The sequence below is a fragment of the Elephas maximus genome, chromosome 15, assembly GCF_024166365.1.
Source record: "Elephas maximus indicus isolate mEleMax1 chromosome 15, mEleMax1 primary haplotype, whole genome shotgun sequence".
NCBI classification, from domain to species: domain Eukaryota; kingdom Metazoa; phylum Chordata; class Mammalia; order Proboscidea; family Elephantidae; genus Elephas; species Elephas maximus.
Genome location: NC_064833.1, coordinates 2466491 through 2481153, shown reverse-complemented (window position 1 = coordinate 2481153; position 14663 = coordinate 2466491). Strand labels below are relative to the sequence as shown.

The 14663-nt window shown below is 55.6% G+C and overlaps 1 protein-coding gene across 15 annotated transcripts in view; it reads right to left on the bottom strand.

Annotated features, from left to right (window-relative positions):
• Positions 1 to 14663, bottom strand: part of TSNARE1 (t-SNARE domain containing 1) — a 230922-nt gene that overhangs the window by 128642 nt on the left and 87617 nt on the right. For all 15 annotated transcript variants that reach the window (XR_007513240.1, XR_007513241.1, XM_049853648.1 and 12 more), the window contains 2 exons: positions 6821 to 6898; positions 6048 to 6117 (listed from right to left, as the gene is read on the bottom strand). Coding sequence is in view for 13 of the 15 variants with exons in the window: in XM_049853648.1 (XP_049709605.1) it covers positions 6048 to 6117; positions 6821 to 6898 (148 nt within the window). In the remaining 2 variants the exon portion in view is untranslated. The remainder of the gene's footprint in view (positions 1 to 6047; positions 6118 to 6820; positions 6899 to 14663) is intronic.

Here is a 14663-nt window from a genome sequence, read left to right as displayed (position 1 = left end):
CCCAGGTGATGGGCAGCATTCCTCTGGGAAATCTTCCAACAGTGAATGATGGGCAGAGAGCTTTGAGGTCTTTGTGCACAGTGTGCTCCTTTGTGGGCATGACGGAACGAGAAGCCCCAGGGGGGGATAAAGCAGGGCTCTGCTGGGGCGCATCTGCAGCAGGCGGCTGTCAGTGACTAAGCCCTTCAGAGCCACTGCACCGTCAGAGGCCACAGTGCAGGATTAAGGCGATTCGAGGTGTTCTGATCCCATCTGGGACCCAGCTCTGACATGTAGATCCAGCATCGGGGGAAGGGGTGCTCAAGCCGCAGTGTGGGACCCATCACCGCAGGTTCCTGGGTAAGGCCTCAGCCGTCACCTCCAGCGCACACCTCTCTGCAGGGTTGCCAGCAGCACAGGACGAGGTGGGGGCATCATCACACCCACCACCCGGAAGCCAGGAGCTCCAATCCTCTCTGCCCAGCATCAGAAGTGGCCCTCGGTGGGCACATCCATGCTCCAGACCACGGCCACCCAGGCTGCCCTGGGAACAAGGGTCTCCGCACGACAACCACGCCCCATGAAAGAACTGCATCCCCAGCACAGCTGGGAGGTGGCAGGGGGGCTAGGATGTCTGCAGAGAGGAAGTGGGTGGCCACCCCTCAGAGCCCCCAAATGTCCCAGCTCCCACTCAGGTTCCCGCAATCCACTTCCCAAAACTGTCCCGGATCAAGGGCTCCCCAAACCCAGCTGCTGGAAGGGGTCCCCCACAGCTGTCCTGCTGAGCTGATGCCCACGCCTTCTGTCCCCAGCCCCCTAGGTTCTCAGCCCAATTCAAACTGAGGGAAGGCTCTGTGCCTGCGCTAGGCGTGAAGTGGCCCGGGACACAGAACCACATGGGTGGTGGGCTGGGGGCCAGGGCTTGGCCCAGGGCTGGGTCAGGTCTGCTCTGTGCTGGGGCTGAGGCTGCCCTGGCTGATGAGGGTGGAGGGCACAGTGCTTGCAGCCAGCCATGCAGCACCTGAAGAGGTGTGGACACAGCTGCTGGAGGTCTAAGCAACCCCCTGCCCAGCAGTAATTGGTGTCCCCACCCTTGGGTTGCTTCCCCGGAGCCTAAGCAACCCCGCTGTCAGCAGCCACAGACACCCAGGAAGGGCAGTCACACAGTGGGCAGGTGACAAGGCTGGCCCTCCCCCTGGCCCCACCCCCACACATCAGAGGCGCATGTTTCCCAACCAAGCTGCACTGCGGGCGGGCGGTCGGCCCAGACATGGTAAGGCTTTCTCAGCAGGCACAAGGGGTGCTGCCCAGTCCTGAGGGGACCCCCCAGGCTGCCTGGGATGAGGACCTCCGTGTCCGGGAGGTGAGGGCCTTCTGGAGTGGGGCGCTCAAGAGCAGCCTGGAGGTGAGGGGACACTAAGGCAGGGACTGGAGGAAGAGTTCCAGCACATGGTGGAGAAGTCGGGGGTGCAAGGCTAGCGTGTGTCCCCGCACCACTGGCCAGGCCTGAGATCAGGTCTCCCACATCCTCTTGGTTTGAACAGGCTCATGGGGTGCCTACAAGCTCTGCTGCAAGTTCTTGCCCTAACGAGGCTGGGCCTGCGGGGTCACTGCCCAGGCCGGGCCACACCATACCCTGCCTGCTTCTTCCTGCCCTCAGGGGAGGGGTCTCAGTCCCAGGGAGCTCAGCTGCCAGTGCCCCCTCGTCCTCCATCTGGTCAGCCCGGTCAGTCCTATGGGGCCCCCAGAGCCGGTGAGCCACGCCCTCACCATGCTCGTGCCCACCAGGCCAGCAGGCTGGAGCTCCCATCAGGGTTTACAGATGAAGGCGCTGAGAACCAGAGGAGGGCTGAGCATTCAGGCCTGCACTGCCTCCAAGTCACCTGCACGTGGGGCCTGCCCCTGGCCTTGGGGGCAGGGCGGCCCTTCTCACGCTGGGAGTGCTGGCCTGGCCTGCCCTACGAGGGGTCACCTTCTCCTGGAAGCCCCCTGCTGGGCTCTGCAGTACTCTCCTGGTCCTCTGCCCACCTGCCAACAGCTTCCTCTCAGCCCCCTCATGGCTCGCCCTACACCTGCCCCCAGACTCTGCCCCCAGAGGCCACTAGACCAGAGAAGGCAGCCCCAGGACGTAGACCCTGGCCTCCTGCTCTCCACAAATGTGCCCCAATGGGCCGGCAGCAGCTAGGGAGCAAACCTGCCCCACAAAGCCCCATGGGCCATGGTCTGTGCATGGGGGGCCCCACGACACAGAGCCCCTCCCCTATCCTAGGCACAAAGAAGCTACCACAACCACACCAACCCGCCAGAGACACAAGGAAAGACAGAAGGGAGGGGGCGGGAACAGGGCTTGAGCAGGGATGGGCTGAGGGGCAGGCCTGCAAGGACATGTGGAAGAAGGAGTGAGATGAGGGGATGACGCATCGGGGAGTCCCACCTGTTCTGGGGTGTGCCTTCAGGGGTGCAGAAAGCACTACTCTTGGCGCTGATGCTGCTGTTTCCATAGCAACAGCGATGCCCCCACCAGAAGGGCAGGGCAGCCATGGACACCATTCAATGGAACTGTCGGAAGCCAGGCGGCCTGGCCAGACGTCCTCCTTGCCTCCACACAGCGATGCGGCCGGCCTGCTCCACCCCGTCCCTCCACGTGGGCTTCTGAGGGCCCCATTTGTCCGGGTCAGAGCAGAGACCTTGGTGTGGCGAGGCCACTGAGGAGCCAGTGCGAGGCCCTGGCGGGTGTGCTCTCTTCCGTGGGCATCACAGCCGCCTTCCTCCCCTGGACACGGGGCGGCGCCAGCCCCCACCGCGGAGCACTCGTGGCACGTTCCTGATGCACAGGGTGGTCCCAGCAAGCACCTGGCAGAGACCTGCAGGCACAACAGGCTCCAGGCCCAGAGGGTCCTGAACTCCGCTCCCTGGTCAGTGGCTGCCTCCTCAGTGAGAGCCAGGCAGGCAAGGCCCCTGCGGCCACTGAGCGCCACCCACAGGGACAGCTCACAGCTCTCACACACCTGATGGTCCGCATGCCCGTCCACTTCCCTCCTGGGGACGGGCAGCACTGACAAAGCTCACGCCTGCCTTGAGTGAGCCGAGATGAAGCGGCACAGCCTTGTGAGTTTTCTTATGAAGCTACATTTATTCCAGGTGAAGCCCTGGCCTATCTGCTGAGTGGATCCCCCACACTCACACAGCCCTAGACGCCCTTCTTTTATGACAACGGTGATAACAGCTGGCGGTGGGTCTTCCTTTCTGTGTCCTTCCTCGGAGACATCGCAGAGCTGGGACTCTGTCAACATGTGGAAGAGGAGTTAGCAGCCCAATGTGGGCCCCCAAGTTATTTTAAAACGTCAACAGTCCATGAATTGGGTCACGGAAGGCTCCAGAAGGCAGTGAAGTGTAGGCGACACCCTCAGCCTGCTTAAGAGTGGGCCTCAGGGAGGCGGGGGACGGGAGCCGTCCAGGTGAAAACCAAAACCCCATTGCCTCCGAGTCCACTCCGACTCACAGAGGCTCCATGTGTGTCAGAGCAGAGCTGCCCTGCAGGGTTTTCTTGGCTGCAATCTTAGCAGAAGCTGATTGCCAGGCCTTTCTCCAATGGCACCACGGAGTGGTTTGAGCTCCCAACATTCACGTTAGTTGTTGTTGTGTGCCATCGAGTCGACTCCAACTCATAATGACCCTATGTGACTGAAGAGAACTGTTGGTGTCTCCCCGGGACCCAGGTGCCAGGGCAGGGGCAGGAAAGCACAGGTGAGCACTCTAGGACTTGAAGCGGCAGGGGAGGAGGGGTACTCTTGGCCTGTGGGTCAGGCCCTGTGGGTGGTGGAAAGTCAGGGCACCAACACCGCTCCCTACTCCACCCTGGGCATCAGCTCCCCCAGGGCCATGTTTGAGGACGCTATCCCTTCAGGTAACAGAAACAGCAAGGCAGCTTAGGACACCCACAGGTGCACCCAGGTCCCGAAATGCGCTGCTCAACCCATGGGACACATGGCCAGGAATCGGCGGAAAACAATCAGCCACACACAGACTTAGCCACTGAACATTCTGGAACTCTGTATGTGAAGGAAGGGCAATGAGCTAGCACAGAGGTGGTTGAACCCTGTGCACAGGACAGAGTCCACGCCCCTCTGCAGAGTTGTTCCAGGCAATGCCTACCAAGGGACCACGCCACGCGAAGAGCAGGGTCGGGCAGCACCCGCTCAAACCTCCATCTGCAAAGCGCGCCCGGCCTGGCGAAGCCGAAGGACACACCTCAATGCTGGCGGTTCCGCAGGCACCCTCCACATCTACGTTTTTCCAGTCAACACAGGGTACTTCACCAGACAGAAAACAACAAACGGTATTTAAAAAACAAAAGGACAGAAAATCTGGGAAGGGCCCTGTGTTGCCTCAAGACCTTGGCCTAGCTGCAGCCCTGAGAATGCAAAGGGAGAGAGCAAGGCCCTTGGGCCTTCAGTCCCCCACCTCTCCTCCTCTGCATGTCCTTCTCCGGTGGGAGACCGGGTGCCCAGCTCTGCCAGGAGACCACAGGGAGGTGGCCATGCCCAGGCACCCCCAGACCCAGCAGTGGCCCAGGGAAACCACCAGCAGACTCAAGGGCAGGATCACAGCCATCCGCGCTCAACTGGACTCCACAGCTCAAGCCCACATTCCCCGCTTAGCGCTGGCCTGAGCCCTACTGCATGCGTGCCAGGCCGGGCACCCAGAGTGACGAGTCTTGGGGGGCAAGAAGCCCACTGACACCATGAGCTGCTCACAGGTCAGCACGGTGCAGGCACCGCAGCTCAGGAGTGGGGACATGAGGCCTAAAGAGCAAGTCTGGACACAGAGATTGGGAGGAGGGCGTGGCAGGAGGAGCCGGGGGCACAGAGCCAGGCCCGCAGAGCCTCCCACAGCCTAGCAGTGCTGGATGGCTCCCAAGTGGGCAGGACTGCAGAGGATAAGAGGGCAGGAAGGCAGGGAGAAGGATCTAGATAAGGCAGGGATGGACCCAGGGCACGTGCCACCCACAGCTGGTCTCAACACTTCCCTCACACTGGCCCTCCACAGGGCCCAGGCCCCATGCCCCACACCCCAGTCAGGCTCAGGACGAGCCGCCTGGGGGGTGGGCCTTGCAATGGTGTCAATGCCAAGAATCAGGGCTCTGGGCATAGCTGGGCTGGTGTCCATGCAGGTCCCACCACTGCACCAACCCGCTCACTTCCCGGGGAGGCTCGGCAAGGGTGTAGGGGACTCGCTCAGGGCTCGGCTCCCCCTGGGGCTCTGGCCCCACCTGCCAGCATCGCGGCATGAAGAGCCAAGCTCCCCGGGGCACAGAGAAGGGCCTCATGGCCTTGTAGAGCCCCACCGCGTGAGGGTGGGGGGCTCCCCACACAGAGACCTGCTGCCCCTCCCGGCCAACTTAGGCCTGCTGAGCCCAGGAGGTCAGCTGCATGCCCAGGGAGCAACCCAGACCAGCCCGCTCACCTGGCCCACCCAGGACAGGCCTCTGGGACCCCCAGCCCCCCAGGGTGTGTCTCAGCACCTGAAAATCGGTTGTGCAGGTGGCACACCTATGCGTGCAGACACCTCGCTCATGTGTTTACAGGATGTGCAGCTCTGTTGCCGAGCGCTGCTATGTGCGGGGCACACATGTGGGCGTGTCTGTGCCCAGGCACCACCAGCACCTGCATGTGTGGGCAGGTGTGCATGCAGGTGTGGGGTTCCTACCCAGGTGTCTGCTGCATGCTTGGCCTTCAGGCCACAGACCTCTCCCACAGGTGCCATGTGCAAACACCTACGTGCTCCTGTAGAGAGGTATCTGAGCCCAGTCTACACAGATGTTCTGAACACGGACTGGGGCCTGTTCACAGGTGTGCAAGGCGGTGCGTGCAGTGAAGGTGGCTGTGGACAAGTGGAGATGTGGACACGCCCAGGTGTGCAAGTGTACCCAGGTGTATAAGAGTGTGGGAGGGTGCCTGGGTTTGTGAGTCTGCCCAGGTGTGCAGGGGTACCCAGGGCCTCGCCTGTACAGGCCCCGTGAGCTCCACGCACAGGCATGACGTGGCCCGACCCTGACACACACTCACAGGCTGTCCCGAAGCTCCTGCGTGTCACTCGGCGTCCCCAGGGACCGGAGGCTCCGCTCCAAGGAGGTCACTGCCCAAGAGAAGAGGGAGAGGTGTGAGAGGCTGGAGTAGGCTCGCTGCCAGGCAGTGCTGGGTGGTCTCACCAGCACGGAGAGGTGGGGGTGGGGGACTTGAGGACACAGGACAGGGTGTAAGAGGGACATGGGGACAGGGAACTTGCAGGAGAGCCAGGGGACACACGGGCATGCAATCTGGCCCTTCTCCATGCTCAGTCACAGCCCAGAGGAGCCCCAGACCAGCACTCTCCCCCAGCTGTCCTGAGGAAGACGCCTGGCCCACTGCAGCCCACGAGGCTCCTTGGGGGCCACCTCACTTGGGCCCAGCCCATGGGGAAGGCAGCGAGGTCTGGGGAGGACTGCTGTCTTCTCTTCCCCTGTGTTCTCCTCCTCTCCATGTCCTGAGGCTACAGGGAGCAAGGGACAGCCTGACCTAGTGGTTGGAGTGTGGCTCTTGACCCCCTCCCCCACCGATGTAGTGAACCTGGTGGCCTGGGGTGGAGGCTCTGAAACCATCCTCCCGGGCCCCACCTCCTGCCCTTGAGCTGTGGCACTCAGTTCTGGGGGCCCCAGCTGTGGGCAGGCCTGGCCCTCTCCCTGTCTCTGTCTTTGAGGAGCTTTGGCCCCAACTAGAGGGAAAGACCTCTTGCCAGTGTCCACCCCCTGCAGTGTCACCCAGGCTGGGGGAGGGGAAGGGCACGGCCTGACACAGCGTACCACTGGAGTTGATGCGGAAGACATTGGCCGACGTCTCCTGGAATAGCTCCTGCAGCTCGCTCAGGTCCACCTGGGTGGCTGCAACGAGACAGAGAGGCGGGCACACGTTCACTTGGCTGGCTGGAGGGGCAGGACCACTGACCTGCTCTGGGCAGGAACCTAGCCGCGTCTTGGAAGAGAAGCAGCACAGAGACTGAGCCCTGTTCCTCTCGTCCCTCCTGGATTAGCCACCCACCAGCATCCACTAGGACCTCCTTGGTCAGTCGGTCGTGCTCAGGGTCAGAGACACAGATACCCAAGCCCCACCCATGAGGTGCTCTCCAGCCGGTTGGGATGAGAGAAAAGCAAGCAGGGTGGTTCCTCAAAGGTTAAACGAAGTCACCATGTGACCCAGCAATTCCATTCCTGGGGTATGCGCAAGAGAACTGAAAACACATGTTTACACAAAACTCGTACACGACATTCATAGAAGATCTATTCACAGTAGCCAAATGGTGAAAACAACCCAGCGATGAATGGACAAACACAATGTGGTCCACCCATACAGTGGAATACTATTCAGCCATGAAAAGGAAAGAGGCACTGATACAGCCTACTCGCGGATAAACCTTGGAAACACTGTGCTAAGTGAAAGAAGCCAGACACGAAAGCACAAGTACGCGTCGTTCCATTTCTATGAAACTCCAGAACAGGAAAATCCATGGAGACAGAAAGCAGATCAGTGGTGGCCCAGGTCTGGGGAGGGGGCGTGGGGAGTGACCGATGAAGGAGCACAAAGTTTCTTTCTGGGGTGACGGAATGTTCTGGAATTAGACAGTGGTGGTGGTTGCACAAGTCTATGAATATACTAAAAGCCACTGAATTACACACTTCGAAATGGTGAATTTTATGTCACGTGAATTTTATCTCAATTTTTTAAAAGCCATCAGGAACACACACAACGTGGTACGGACAACATCGAGCACTGGTGAGGAGGAGGAGGAGCCATTGGAACTCTCAGACGCTGCTGGGCGCCCATAAAATGGGGCAGCCACCCTCCAAAAGGCTGATGGCTCCTTAAAAAGCTAAGCACACGCCTACCCTATGGCCCAGCAATTCCACCCCTGGGTATTCACACCAGAGAAATAAAAACATCTCTCCACAAAAAGCTGGTATGAGAACGGTCACAGCAGCTTTGTTCTTAACAGCCGAAGCCCAGTCCTAGTCCAGGCGTCCACTGGAGTGAATGAACAAACAAACACTGCTCAGCCACAGAAAGGACCACACCATCCACACGGGCACCATGGCGAGTCTCAACAATATGCTGAGTGGAAGAAGCCACACTCAAGAGCACAGCTGTGTGAGTCAACTGGATGAAGCTCTAGAACAGGCAACAACAGCCCACTGTGAGAAAAAGCAGAGCAATGGAGGTCCCTGGAGCTGGGCAGGGGTGCCTGGAGAGGAGCAGGAAGGAACGTCCTGGGGAAGGGCCATGAGATATGCCAGGACAGGGGGTGGGCTACACAGGGCCCTGTGTCTGTCTGTCAAGACCCCTGAATGATGCATGTAGGACCTCTGTTTTCATTGCATGTTATTTTTGTTGTTGGGTGCTGTTAAGTCTATTCCGACCAATAGCAACCCTATAGAACAAAGTAGAACTGCCCCATAGGGCTTCCAAGGATGTAATCTTTACAGCAGCCCTGGTGGTGCAGTGGTTAAGCACTTGGCCGCTAACCTAAAGGTCAGAGGTTTGAACCCACCAGCAGTTCCGCAGGAGAAAGTGTGGCAGTGGGCTTCCATAAAGATGACAGCCTTGGAAACCCTACAGGGCAGTTCTACTCTGTCCTACAGGGTCACTATGAGTGGGAATCAGTTCTACTCTGTCCTACAGGGTCACTAAGAGTGGGAATCAGTTCTACTCTGTCCTACAGGGTCACTATGAGTGGGAATCAGTTTGATGGCAATGGGTTTTTTGGTTAATCTTTAAGGAAGCAGATCACTAGGTCTTTCTCCTGCACAGCAGCTGGTGGTTCCAAACAGCCGACCTTTCGGTTAGCAGCCAAGCGCTTCATCAATGCACCACCAGGGCTCCTTTTGTACATTATTTTACTTCCAAGGAAAAACCACAGTCAAGTAAACAAGTATTTAGAAGCTGGGCCTCCAAGACCAGCCCCGGGCACCTCTGCTTGGGGGTCACGTAACATAGCTGGGAGGCAATTGTGGGAGGCAGGAGACCCCTCAACACATGTCCATAAGGACAGACCCCTCACGAACGGGACCTGGGATGGAGAGGAACAGGCCCCAAGACCAGCCAGGCGCTGTCTCAGGATGGGGCATGTTCCTGGGCTCTCTGTAAGATGGGGACAGCACCTGCCACGGGCGACGGACAAAGCAGAGGCTCAGACAGCCTCAGCCTCTTAATTCCTGTACCCCGAAAATGAAGAACTTTGTCCCAAGTCCTTCCTGTTCTCAGTGTCTATATCTAGATGATTCCAAGAGCCACCACTGGGTAAACAAACCCTGCAGGACCCAGGAGCCTCCCTCCCCTCTCAGCCTGTGCCGCCCCTCTCCTCTCCTTGCCCGTCCACGCTTTCCTTGCATGCCAGGCCCCCTGGACCGCTCCTAGGCCTGCCCCCGCAGCCAGTGGCCCATCTTTCTGGGGAACAGGCTGCCCTGCTGACCACACTAACTCCACGAGGCATGTATCTTCCTTAAATATGGCAAGCTCTTGATAGAAACAGGTTTCATGGCCACCATTATATCTAGCGGTTTAGCGAGAAAGCAGCTGAGGCCCTGAGAGGCTAAGTAACTCGCCCAAGGCCACCCAGCCAGCACAGGGCAGGGCGAGGACTGGGATCCACCTGCATTCAGACAGTGGTGTTCTCAGTCCCACGACCAGCGGGCGGGTAGGTGCATGTCCACTGGTCTCTAGAGATGACATCATGCAGAGAGCTGGAGCCACAGCAGCAGCAGAGCTGGAGGGCCGGGCAGCACAGTGGGAGTCTGGGGGCACTTCGGCTCTTGGGGTGTCCAGATGCTGGCTCCAGCAGCCAGAGCCCCTGCAGAGCCCCCTGCAGAATGAGGAGTCCTGGGGTCTACAGCCAGCAGGTTCCTCAATGGCCAAGGGGTGCCAGGCCAGGGTAGAGCAAGGGGCTGGCCAGCCACCCTGAGAACAGGGCTGGGGCCTGTGGACCGAGCCCTCTGCTGGCCGTCTGGGGTCCCCCGACCGAGATGGAAGCCGTGGGTGGGTCGGCCTGGCAACAGCAGCAGGTGCACCCTGCTATTTCTGACGAATGCACAGAGTCTGGTAAACACCTAGAACCTCCGTGGGCGAGCACGAAAACCAAAGGGGTGGGGAAGGCTGCAGCTGGCTTCTCGGGGGCAAGTCCAATCGGGGCGGGGTGCAGACATTCTGGATGAAGGCAGAAGCCAGCTAGTCCCACAGACAGGAGGGGCCACTCTGAGTCCCCTGGACTTAGCCCCTTCCCTACTCAGTGAAGAGGCCTCTCAGCTAACCATAGGGACTCACGGGGGGAGACGCTGCCCAGGTCAACTGCACAGTACCAACCAGGGGACTGCTGGCTATCCCCAAAATCCAAACTTTCCTTCTCCTGAGCACACGCCACCCAGCTGCAGACATTTCAGCCTCCCCTGGAGAGAAGGGACCACGTGAGGAACTCTCCCTGCTGGAGTTTGAGAGGAAGTGGGTGTGCAATTCCCTCTCATGCACTTTAAGGGACAGTGCCAGCCCATGGTCACCTCCCACCCCACTTGCCATAGACAGGCGCTGATGTAGTGATGGGGTTCTGATGTATCTCACTCTGCAGATGAGGATGGAGCATGGTACCACACGTGGAAGGAGCCCAGATCCCTGAGTGTCTCAGTGGAGCAGAGGTGCCCTCGCAGCCTAGAGTGGCTGGATTTTTACATGAGGACATACATGTTACACAGAACACACCCTAGGAAGCAGGGAGCCACAGGTGGAAGAAGCCTGGATCCCTGAGTGTTTCCATGGAGCAGAGCTGCCCTTGCAGCCTGGAGTGGGTGAGTGTTACATGAGAACACACCTGTTACACAAGGACATACCCTACAGAGCACGAAGCCACATGTGGAAGACACCTGGGTCCCTGAGTGGACTGGTGGAACAGAGCTGCCTTCATAGCCTGGAGCCGGCACTAGGAGAAGGATTTCTCTTTCTGTCAGCTCTGAGGGAAGGTCCCTGTTCCTTAGAGATCTTCATGTGGTGTGGCATCTGTCTTCCTCCATCTCTGCTCACTTCTCTGTGCTTCTCTGCTCCTTTTATATCTCAAAGACGACTGACAGGCTTAAGACACACTGTACACTATACTGTCTCATTAACATGACAACGAACACCCATTCCCAAATGGAGCTATAACTATCGGTATAAAACCAAAACTAAACCCACTGCCATCGAGTCAATTCCGACTCATAGCGGCCCTATAGGACAGGGCAGAACTACCCCACAGGGTTTCCAAGGAGCAGCTGGTGGATTTGAACTGCCAACCGTTGGCTAGCAGTCAAGCTCTTAACCACTGCATCACTAGAGCTCCAACCACAGGTACAGGGGTTAGGACCTAAAACATATATTTGGGGGGGATATAACTCAATCTATAACAGAGACAGAGACTGGAGTTTGGTAAGACACGGGCAAAGCACAGAAGATGAGAGAACCAGGCAGAGAAAGAGATTTAGAAATGTGTGAGAACCCCTTGAGTCTGAATACAAATCTGTACATGCATAGGGAAAAACCCCACAGGGCCAGGAAAAAAAAAAAAAAAAACTTTTGAGGAAATAACAAAAACCAAACAATACCCAGAGCTCACACAGAGCTGGGAATCATTCGAGTTTGCACTTTAAGAATCAAGAGAATTCACTGAATACATGGGGCATTTAGTAGTAACCACACAAGTGCTGTACCTTAGAAGTGGGGCTAAATTAGTGTTAGGGTAAAGGCTTGTGGTGCAATGGGTCACTTTTATATGGCCTTTCTCAGCATGGTCTTGTAACTCCCACCAAATGACTGGGTGAGACTATGCAAATAAGGTACTTGTGGCCCACCAAGGGGATTGCACACCTTGTTAATAATGCAAAAAGGTGTGTAGAACTCCTGCAGGTGTGGGACCATGCAAATAAGGTGTATGGAACCCTAACAAGGGGACTGCTCAGTTTTGCCATCCTGCTAGGCTTAAAGGGAGCCAATCCCAGGGCAAGAATGGGATCTCACTACCACCAAGAAAGAAGAGCCACGAGTGAAGTACATTCTTTGGACCTGGGGTCCCTGTGCTGAGAACCTCCCATACCCAGGAGACAGGGCTGTAACACCGGAAAAGGAGGGAGAAGGTGAGAGACGCTAAGAAGTGGTGGCAGAGAAATGGCAGCAGCAGAACCTGGAGACCAGCAAGAGACAGGGCAGTGGGCTTCCCAGCCCATGGAGTAAGGCAGCTACAGAGGGCATGCTGACTCTCAGAGCAGGAGAGATAAGCACCTTCAGGCTGAGGGTTACTGGCGGAGTGGGGTGCCTCCAGGCACTTATTGATGGAGCTAAAGAGCTTGGTAACATTTGACCGAGCAGGGCAGAGGCCAGACCCAAGAAGAGGCTTTCCTGACAGGGCCTAGAAGAACCTGTCCTGAGGAAGCAGAGAGGAGCCTGTCCTGAGAGGGCCAAGAGAAGCCTGTCCTCAGGGGGCTGAAAGAAACCCTTCACAGCTAAGGGGAGCTGAGAGAGCTGTCCTGCACTGAAGAAGGGAGACTGTGCCTACATGCTTCCTGATCCTCATCCTGAGTTGTACCCTGTTAACCCTGAGCCGAGTTGCAGCCTGTCACTTCCCTAACAAACCCCATAACTGTAAATATGGTCTGTGAGTTCTGTGTGGCCATTGCAATGAAGCATTGAATCCAGCAGACAGACAAGTAGAGAGAGAAAGCCATGGGAGGGATGACTTGTATCAGAATTGTTAAAAAGGGAGGAGAGAGGCAGTATGTCTGACCTCCACCTCACAGGGATCAGCCTTCGGCTGATCTTGATTCTCTCTCCTCCCCCTTGTAATATCAGGAAAGGAGGTCTGACACTGCCATGCCACCATTTTTACAAGGCTACCCTAGAATTGCCCTAAAAGGTTTTAAAGACCAGTACAAAAAAATCAAAGTTATTCATAACTAACTGCCTCCTAGAACAAAGTCTAATCCTCTTTAAAGGAAACTAGCAAAATCCAGCACTAAATTCACAATGTCTGGCATCCAATTAAAAATTACTAGACATTTGAAGGAGCAGGAAAACGTGACCTGTAACCAGGAGAAAAGTTAGTCAATAGAAAAAAAACAGAAATGACAGAGATGATGGAATTAGTAAAGGAGAGCACAAAAGCAGCTATTACAAATACACTAAAATAGTTATTATAAATACGCTCCAAGATATAAAGGAAAATATGTAGCAAGTGAGGAGAAAAATGCAAGATATGAAAAAGACCTAAACGGAACTTGTAAAGATGAAAAGTACAATATTTCAAATTAGTATTTCACTGGTTCATATTATAAGAAGATTAGACACTGCAGATTAAAAGATCAATGAACTTGAGGGCAAATCAACGGCAACGATCAAAATGAAGCACAGAGAGAAAAAAGACTGAAAAAGTTAACAGATCTCCGTGGTCGTAGGGGCAATATCGAGCAATCTAACATACACATAAGCAGAGTCCCAGGAAAAGAGGGATGAGACGGACAAGCAAGCACACACAAAGGAACCTGAAGAAAGATTGGCTAAAAATTATTCAAATTTTATAAAAATTGTAAACTAATAGACACAAAAATTTCAACAAACCCCAAGCATGAAAACGTATTTTTAAAAAACCACCCCAATAAGCAGCATCATGATTAATGGAGAAAAGACTGAAGTTGTCAAGGATTTCATTTTACTTGGATCCACAATCAACGCCCATCGAAGCAGCAGTCAAGAAATCAAATGACGCATTACATTGGACAAATCTGCAGCAAAGGAGCCTTTTAAAGTGTCAAAAAGCAAAGATGTCACCTTGAAGACTAAGGTGCGCCTGACCCAAGCCATGGTGTTTTCAATCACATCATATGTGTGTGAAAGATGGATGATAAATAAGGAAGACCGAAGAAGATCTGACGCCTTTGAATTGTGGTGTTGGCGAAAAATATTGACTATACCATGTGTTATGGATTGAATTATGTCCCCAAAAAAATGCGTGTCAACTTGGCTAGGCGATAATTGCCCATAGTGTGTGATTGTCCACCATTTTGTCATCTGATGTGATCTTTCTATGTGTTGTAAATCCTGTATCTATGATGTTAATAGGGCAGGATTAGAGGCAGCTATGTTAATGAGGTAGACTGCAAGATTAGGTTGTATCTTGAGTCAACGTCTTTTGAGAAATAAAAAAGAGAGACGGGGGACCTCCTATCTCCAAGAATGAAGAATCAAGAAGAGGGCATATCCTTTGGACCTGGGGTCCCTCCTCTGAGGAGCCCCTAGACCAGGGGAAGATTGATGATAAGGACCTTCCTCCAGAGCTGACAGAGAGAGAAAGCCTTCGCCTGGACCTGCTGCCCTGAATTCAGACTTCTAGCCTACTGGACTGTGAGGGAATAAACTTCTGTTTGCTGAAGCCATCCACTTGTGGTACGTCTCTTATAGCAGCGCTAGATAACTAAGACACCATGGACCGCCAGAAGAGCAAATAAATCTGTCCTGGAACAAGCACAGCCAAAATGCTCCTTAGAAGCAAAGATGGCAAGACTTTATCTCACATACTTTGGACATGTTATCAGGAGGGATCAGTCCCTGGAGAAGAACATTAACCAAAAAAAAAAAACCCTCGCC